Here is a 9,252-nt window from a genome sequence, read left to right as displayed (position 1 = left end):
GACACCGATGGCTCTCTCAGCTGCCCAGATCCACAGAAACTCAGCTGATGATCCCCAGTCGGCTTCCCCTGCCGACGTCCTGCCAGACCTTCCAGATCATCGTTCACTGCCCCCCCTGCTGCTGCTAATTCTCCGGCCAACCAGAATTTGACCCTGTGACCCTGCAGGCACCCGAGGTCAGCCTGTCACAGCCGACGGGCCGGAAGTCACTGTGGGGGCCTTTTCATCCAGATGAGGGTTATATGGTTCTATGGAGGGCTGAGGGGTCTTCAGAGAGACATAAAACTGCCAGGGACATACAGAGGATGGAAGTGAAACATAGAAACGTTAAACCTGCAGGCGATGTCACAAAAATGTAGGGATTCTAGTTAAATATGTACAAGAAAGCAAGTTTTATTTGCATTACATATCCCCCAGTGTATCTTCATTTAAATGTTTGATGTAATTGCCTTACATAGTTATCTGTAACAATACCTTGTGTCATGCATCATCTGTCTATAAAGAATATCAATTCATATAACTTTCAACAGATTTCTAGACTGTCAACAAACAATAAATGAGACATGGGCATAGTACGGTTAACTGTTAGGAGGTCAGTACAGAAATATCCAATTAAAATAAATAAAATAAATATTGAATCTTTTCCATTTTCCATTCATTTTGGTGCCAAGTTGATACTTAAGTTTGGTATTGGTACCAAAACAATACCTTTTTATGGTGATGCTTTACTTTGAGGGTCGTGTAATTTCCTATAAAGTTTCCTGGAAAGAACTAATTTTGGTAGGGAAAATAGAGACAATGTTCTGTGATGAAGTGGTCACTGATAATGTAATGTAATTTAACTAGTTAGAGTTTTATTTATTTGTGCAAGTTACAATCAAACAAATGACATAAAAAAACAAACAAACAATGGAAAGTAATGTGCTTTGTGACAAAAAAAGCCCAAAAATGCAGAATTTAGGACTCCTATATCCTTTTAAAAATAAGATGTGTCTGAATTTTATCTTGTACATACAATCGGAAAAACATTAATATTATAAATTGTAAGAAGTTGAAGTTTCTGAAATAAAGGAGCTGGTTAGGTGAAAGCATTTGAACAATTAAAAAAGGAAGATAAAATGAACAAAAATAGAGAACATCTGTCAAACAAGAGAATAAGTACACTTTCAGTTTTTGATCCTTGTTACTACAGCCACAGTTTGGTTACACCCAAAAGTATGAATACTAAAAGCAAGAGATTGAGACACATGAAGGGATCTGAATGCAGATACTTGTATGTAAGTTAATAGTAACTCTGACCTAAATTTGATAAAAATGGACACAGCCCAATCCATATTCTGATCAACATACCAAGGCCATATTCTGGAAGGTTAACGTTTAAATAACGAGCTGGATGTGTGGATGATGATGATGAAATATCAGAGGTGGTGGTGATGTTAGGAGGAAAGGGGTGTGTGTTTGGGGCAGCATAGATTGTGTTAGCTACTTCATTGAAAGACAATGGAGGACAAGATGTTGTGTGTAGTGTCACCCACGTGCTTCTGCACCACTATTGTCTGCTCTGCTTCCCTGGGAAAGGGGAGACGGAGGGGTGAAAGGAAGAGGAGGAGGATGTGGGTTACACACTGCTGTGTGTGTGTGTGTGTGTGTGTGTGTGGGGAGAAGCACAGACGGCTCGTGGTAATTTGATGTGTGTCCCCGGGGATGTTTGATGGATTAATGCTAAGCAGCTCCCTCTTCCAAAGCACCACCTGATCTTTGGGGCTCGTGCCCCACATATAAAAGGCTGCAGTAGTGCTGAGCTCAGCTAGTCCAGTCATCTCTCTCTCTCTCTCTGCCTCTGTTTCTCCTTCACCACTTTCTGTCTTCCTCTCCATCCTCCCTGTCCTCTGCTTTCTCTCTCTCTCTCTCTCTCTCTCTGCTGCTTTCACTACATTTTTTCTATCTCTTTCCCTCTGGCTTTAAATCATTTCCAGAACAGATTTACTGTAAACCTTTTTTTCAGTCCTCCGTTGTTTGGCCTGTTCAAGAAGGCCGCCTGGAAGCTCAGTGCATTTCTGCACTTTTCTTTTTTTTTTTACCATCAGTCTGTTCACATTTTTCTATGAGGCTCTAGCATCAGTTTTTCATCTGGGGAAAAAAAAATGCCACGCTCCTTTTTGGTGAAGCAGCCGAAGGTTCACGATTTCTCGTCTTCCAACTACTACCATCAACACCAGCAGCACTGGGACGACTCTTACACTGTGACACATGCCATCACACAGTCGGCCACCAACTTGGCAGTGCGTCTGAGTGAAAATGGTGAGTTGACATCTCTTTGAGCTGTGTTTTCAACTTTGTTGTTCGTATTTCTGCTGCAGTAGGTATTGATTTCTTCATTTGGAGACGACCCATATGGTCTTTCACACAAAAATGGAGAAACAAATCTAAAATAACAGACAGGGATTCGTGTTGTTGTCTCTGCTGCCCAATCGCTCTTGGAAACCCCCAAAACCCCCACAGGCATCGTTCACCCCCCTTCTGTATGCCTCAGGACTTTTTTGTTTTCTAACTCGGCGGATGCTAAATAGTATTCAGGTCACGCTGACTCAATCTGCTTAATACTCAAACCAGATCATACAGCAGCCCTTGGCTTTAATGCTATTGTGTACGTAAATTATGAGATATATGTGTACACGGCCATTAGGCACAAAATCTGATGCAAGCCTTTGTCAGGTCCAACTACAAAGAAGGGAAAAAAACTCGGAGAAAGCAGATAGCCACATGGGACTGTGTTGTCCTTAGATGGTGCAGTTGCCCTTGAGTCTCTCTTATCATCCACCCCCCTCGTTCATCTCTCCATCTCTCTCCATCTGATCCTGCAGGATGTTAGATAGCCACAGGGAGTAGGATTGCAGCAACACAATCCATATGTGGAGCAGTGAGAGGTGATGGAACAGGGTTTTTAGAGGATGGGTATTGACTGGAAAATAGAGAGTGCTGCAGGTAATTCAATAAAGTGCAACATGAGCAGTACTTTGGCAGACAGTAGATTTTCATCCGTGGGATTTCTACGGAGGCTGGATGTGAGAACAACCCTGCAATACAAACAATATGGTGTGTGTGTGTGTGTGTGTGTGTGTGTGTGTGTTTGGCTTTGAGAAACATCCAAAGAAATGTGTGCTTTGAGCGGATTCACCCCCCCCCACCAGCATCACAGATCTTGTGTTTGAGTTGAATCATTTGTCCCCCAGATTTAGGATGCCAGCTGTCTGCTTCCCTTTGTGTTCCAGTGTGTGTGTGTGCGGGGGGGAATGGGCTCAATATACCATTGACTGCTGTCAAGATCAGTCAGCAGTCCCCCCTACCAAACACACACACACACACACACACACAGGGCCCAGCCCTCCCTTCCCTCTTTGCCAAATCGCAGTCCCCCACCTGTCACTCAATTTCCCCCTTACCATACTCATGAACACTCTCAAAAATGGCACAGATGGGGAATGATCTGATTAAAATGATTTAGTGATTGAGGGGATTTCACTGCTGCGACACTCTGTTTTGATCCTCCCCCCTCGGTCACAGATTCAGACGCGTTGCTGCTGCTGCCGCTCCGAGGCAGCGACAGGTGGATCGATCCAGAGCCAGAACTATTGCTTTGTGACTGTTTTGTCAGTGTCAGCACATTGTGTTTGACTTATATTCAGCCACAATGTGCCTTTCAGATTTTTGTTTCTTATGATAGCACTTGTTGAAGCCAGTGGAGCTATTGATCAGGGCAGGACTGTGCACCAAAAGACTCATTAATATTTCATTCCCAAAGCTTGCTGAACCTGGCACTTACAAATAGCTTCCTGTATAGGTTTCATATTGATTAGAGGTTTGGGTAAGAGGGCACTTTTCTTCAGAGGTTATTGAGATCATGAAGATGTTCCATTCATTTATTCCAATTAAATATTTTTTCCCATCTCTTTATTAAATGTCTTTTTCCTTTCCCAGGCTACATCCACGATTACATCATCCCCTCAGTTTTACAGAGCACAAAGGAGCCAGGTCATGAGCAGACCGGGCTCTCCTCAGGGGCCCTGTACTCCCCAGGTGGCAGCGGCGGGGACGAGTTCTCCGACCATGACATGGAGCATCCGGACAGCCCAGTCTCCAGCGACACAGTAGAGTCAGACAGTAGCGTCCCTGAATCGGAGGCGTGCACCATCGATGCCTTCCTCATCTCTGACGGCCGCTCCCGCCGGAGAGCCAGCCAGAGGTGTCCCCGCAAGGGAGGCAGTCGATCGGACAGCAGCGAGGGTGTCGGCTCGTCCGACTGCAGCCCTGCCAAAGGGAAATCCAAAGGGCGCCACGTGTGCGGCGAGTGCGGAAAGTCTTACGCCACGTCCTCCAATTTGAGCAGACACAAGCAGACTCACCGTAGCCTGGACAGCCAGCAGGCCAGGAAGTGTCCCACCTGCCACAAGGTGTATGTGTCCATGCCAGCGCTGGCCATGCACATGCTGACCCATGACCTGAAGCACGACTGCACGGTGTGCGGCAAAGCCTTCAGTCGACCCTGGCTCCTGCAGGGCCACATGAGGTCCCACACCGGGGAGAAACCATTCGCCTGCGCACACTGCGGCAAAGCTTTCGCCGACCGCTCCAACCTGCGCGCCCACATGCAGACGCACTCGGCCTTCAAGCACTACTCCTGCAAACGCTGCCACAAAAGCTTCGCACTCAAGTCCTACCTGAACAAGCACTACGAGTCGGCCTGCTTCAAAGGGTACCAAGCAGAGGACGACTGCAGCTCTGAGGACTGATTGGGAAATATTCATCTTTTTCATTTCTATTTATACATTTTTTAATAGTTCATACAAGAAAGTCAGAGAAAAGCTTGCCACTTCACTTCTCAGGCGTGTCACATGCATGCATCATAATCCTGCCTTTTGATATAAGCAATAACCTAATTTGAAATTGTTCAGGAATTCTGTATGAAATTCATAAAAAATCTCAGTGTTGATCAGAAACATAAAATATTTTATATTGTTTTTTTACAAATTGAATTGCAATAATTTACATGCAAGTATTATTTTAAATGCCAACTAGCTCTTAATTTACCTCAAACATTCCTTATTCATTAAATAATGTATTTGTGTATTTATTAATGTATTTAACTATTTATTTGCCAATTTTGAAGATTATTTATTTATTATTATTGGTTAATGTATTTATGAATTTAACATGGATTTATTGGAATCCATGTATTGGATTTGTTGAAAACAAAAGCCAAAATATGTTCTGACACGCTATATTTCTCTGTCTGATCAATTTGGTGGTGACAATAAAACCGACGAAAATGAATAATTACGGAAACTCCCTTACTCATGCCTGAATATGTGCAAAGATGAAACACACTTGAAATAATCAACCGGTTTAAAAAAAGACACAATTCACTGATTTTTTTTACATGCACAATAGCTCCGTCACTTTTTCAAAAAACTCAAGCTGAAACAAATGCAAGCCGACACGTATCGCACGGAGGCTCTTCTGACCTTCTTTGTAGAATCAGCATGGCTCCTTTCATTCACGTGGCTGCCTGCCTCGCGAGTGACGAGCGAATGTTATTTTAAATCAGTCACATTTTACAAAGTCAGTAAGCAGCCTTAAACTCGGTGAAGTTTCCATCTATATGATGGTGTAGTCCCTCATTCGTCCAGGAGTGTTCTATCGTAGAAAAGGTTTCAGTCGTAGTCATCTGGACACTGTTTTCAGAATCAAGACGTTTCGGCTCCCATCCGGAAGTCATTCTCACTTGTGAAAAAATGGGACGGGAACTAGAAATTTAAGCTACAAATCAGCACTAAATTATTTTTTTTATATTTTTAATCTTTCGTTCGAACGTGGGGGAAAAACTGTAATATTGTGTAACGACCTGTTCCAATTGAAAATGTACGGTGTATAAGCGCAACAGACTGGCTGAACAAGTTTGCCTTGTGGTCCAGCAGAGGGGGCTCTTAAAATTCACTATCGGCCTGACCTGGTGCATGCTCTGAGAAGCAACAGTGCAGCAGGACACAAGCGAGCAAAGCCGAGCTGATTGGATAATCACGACACCGAAGAATCTGAGAGGACATATTTGGGGTTCTACACAGTAGATGGCTAAATGACCTGCGAAGATAAGGCTATGTAGAAAGCAGCTGCCATCACTCTGCAGTGACAGCACACCTGAGGACTCACCTGCCAGCTGCAGCACAAGTGAGGCGGCAGCAGCGAGTGGAGCAGCTGCTGGACGGCGTCTGTCTCCTGCAGCTGTGTGACACCACACGGGGAAATAGCATATATAAAGACTGCTGTACCGAAGGGTAAGACCGTCTGACTACCAATGGATGGACATCACTGGCATGCTTATGTGACAGTATCTCAGACTCACGCATCACGCTATACACGGATATGGGCTGAATTACGTGTTAGTTTGTATTCATTCCAACTTGACTTTTTGAGAAAGTCTCCACACATTACTTCTCCGAAGATTTTGTGTTATTCTCTGTTCAGCACAGCTTGCTAGCTTTCCTTGTTGACTGCAGCAGAGCTGCAGTGGCTCAGACAGATCGCCTGTTGTGCTTACATACTGGGGATTCGAAATTCGAACATATTTCGAACAATTTTCCCCCCATGTTCAAATGACAACCCCAAATGTTTTTCACTTCACTTTTCTGCTCTTTGCTGCTCCCTAGTAATCAGAATGAATATAATCACTACTAATCCTTTGACAGAGAGAAATATGTTTTATAAATTGTAACTTTAGTGAGTAGCGTGGCTCTTTTTCAATGTGCATTTGTTCTCCCGGGTTTCCTCCCCCAGTCAGGTAGAGGGAAGAGTTTTAACTACAGATATGAGTCCTGTAGTCTGTGTATTTGTGTTAACTCTGAGCAGGGTATCTGTATTCCCTCCACTCAGTGCATGCTGAGACAGACTTCAGCCTGTCATCCTGAAAAGAAATAAAGCCTGTCCCAGCTCAGTGGCTGGATCCTCCAAAGTCTGCATTTCTAGACCCTGACAGGGCCTATCATATTTCAAAGAGCCAAGAAATGCAGCCATCCTTTGCCCAAATTTAGAGGACAAAACTGCTGTATCCTTTGACTGTCTGTAACCCATAAACATTTTGCTCACTTATTAATGCGCAGTTATTTAATGCCGTGTTCAGGCTAATCTCATCAACTAGTTACAAAAGATCATGTGACCACATTCTGTTTACCAGGCATTCAGGTGATCATCAGTCACTGGTAAAGGAACCACACGAAGTAAACCAATCACTGCAGGATGTAAAAATGGAAGCCATAAAATCCAGTGTTTGTTATGCTGGCTGCCTGGATATGTTGTTAATCACAGAGTGTTACAGAACTACACTGCTATTTGTGCATCACAACTCGTACAGTAAACTCTGCATTTTGTGGTACTTTGCTGACTGTCTGAAGGCAACTTCCTGGTGATAAACTTGGTTGATGTAGATGAGGTCAGACCAGTAGTTCCCAACCTTTTAGCTTGAAGACCCCATAAAACACAGCACCATGTCTAAGAGTTGGCAGCAGTTCAGCCAATGAATTTAGCTTCTCAGATTCTTTGCTTGGTTAGTTTACAGAGACCTGAAGACATGAAAGAGCAAAGATTAAATTAGTCAGGGGGGAAAAAGTTGTGTAGCAGAAATATATATATTTTCCTTCTTTCCTTTCTTCCCAACCCCAAGATTGAGAACCTCTGGGTTAGAACATCTCATACAGGAAGCAGCCACAGGTTCAGTCTGGCTTTTGTGGGCCATGTCCTTCAGATGATCCAGCCTCTGAATTGGGACGCAGTATAAGTGTGAAAAAAGAACATCTCAATATTTCTGTCACTGCAGTGCTTCCTCTGACCAGCAGAGGGGGCAACCATATAAACGCTACATATCCAAAATCTGACCTCCCCAGTGCTGGAATAGTCAGGACTACACACACATATGGAGGATTAATGTGTTAGTCAAAACAGCCACATTCAAAACCTGAAAATCCACAGCAGGGCGTGTCAGCAGCACCCAGTCTAAAGCCTGTCCTCCTCCCACCCTGCCATGTTAGGAGATTCCTTTTACAGTACACAGCATACATGAGTACACGCCCTCTGAACATAAAGAATGTTTTCTATTTTTTCTAAAGGATCACCATTACAATTCATAGGAAGATGACTATATTGAAACACATACTTAACAACAAAAAAGACATGTCATCAATATCTGTAAAATAAGTAAATTAGGCAACTGCTTAAATCCAGGGTTGCAAAGATGAGTACACCATTGATTCAGTCCAACAAGTATGTAATATTCTAGTACTTAGAATGTCCTCCCTTACTTTTAAGTACTGCACTGACCCATCTTGGCATCGAGTGTATCATATTGTCTATCCTGTTCCACTCCTGGAAGATGACCTCCTTGAGTGCCTCGATGGTGAGTGCTGCTCAACTTGTCTCTTCAAAATTCCCCACAGGGGGGCTCAATAGGGTGGAGGTCAGGTGACATACTTGGCCACTGCAGCACTTTCACCTTGTTCTTTCTTAAGAATGCAGACCAGAATATGGATTCCCAAAAGTCTTCACCTTTGTCAATATTGGCCTTGGCAAAGGCTAACCGGACTTTCTTGTGCTTTGGCTTCAGCAGTGGCTTCCTGCGTGGACGACAACCATGCATTCCACTTCTCTACTGTGTGAGATGAACCAGTCACTCCAGTTTGGCTTTCCATAGCTTTTGCCAGCTCTGTGGCACTTGTTTGCTGATTCTCCTGCACTTTCTAAGCAAAACTTGCTCATCACGAGGGGAAAGTTTATGGCGACAACATGGACATTTGCATCCTTTTTGAAGTCCATCCCTTTTGAATTTTTGTATCACTTCTGCTACTGTGTTCTGACTTAATAACAATGATTTGCTAATCCTCTCGGACCCTTGTCCTGTTATGTGCAATGACAATTCTCTTTCTCCTTTTCTGTGCAATTAAATAATTCTCTTTCTCAAGTCTCCAGACAATTCTCTCCCATGTGGTGCCATTGTTGTCAGCATTAATGCTGCGTTCCAGACAACTTGGAACTCAAACATTTCTGACCTCCTACTAGAAAAAGTACAATGGAACGCCACTCATTCATCTACTTTATGAAGAAGAATTCATAACCGAAGTTATCTCATTGCGCTTTTCGTATAGAGCAGGTCTAGACCGTACTCTTTATAATATTAATTACCAACCCAACAAATCCCACCATGAGCAA

At 43.5% G+C, this 9,252-nt stretch overlaps 1 protein-coding gene across 1 annotated transcript; it reads left to right on the top strand.

The window, feature by feature from the left end:
• Positions 1 to 1,775: 1,775 nt before the first annotated feature.
• On the top strand, positions 1,776 to 5,744 carry LOC122865961 (transcriptional repressor scratch 1-like). The gene is made up of 2 exons (XM_044175042.1): positions 1,776 to 2,301; positions 3,979 to 5,744. The coding sequence occupies exons 1-2, from the start codon at positions 2,145 to 2,147 to the stop codon at positions 4,788 to 4,790; spliced, it is 969 nt and encodes a 322-aa protein (XP_044030977.1). The 5' UTR covers positions 1,776 to 2,144; the 3' UTR covers positions 4,791 to 5,744.
• The last annotated feature ends 3,508 nt before the right edge of the window (positions 5,745 to 9,252 follow it).

Source organism: Siniperca chuatsi, linkage group LG2 (genome assembly GCF_020085105.1).
Source record: "Siniperca chuatsi isolate FFG_IHB_CAS linkage group LG2, ASM2008510v1, whole genome shotgun sequence".
In the NCBI taxonomy this organism is placed as follows: Eukaryota; Metazoa; Chordata; class Actinopteri; order Centrarchiformes; family Sinipercidae; genus Siniperca; species Siniperca chuatsi.
Note: the sequence above shows the minus strand (reverse complement) of the source record. Positions and strands in the feature narration are given on the sequence as shown.

Coding starts and splice junctions, on each gene's coding strand:
- LOC122865961 (XM_044175042.1), top strand. CDS start 2,145: ATGCCACGCTCCTTTTTGGTGAAGCAGCCGAAGGTTCACGATTTCTCG. Junction 2,302..3,978: donor AGTGCGTCTGAGTGAAAATG/GTGAGTTGACAT, acceptor TTCCTTTCCCAG/GCTACATCCACGATTACATC.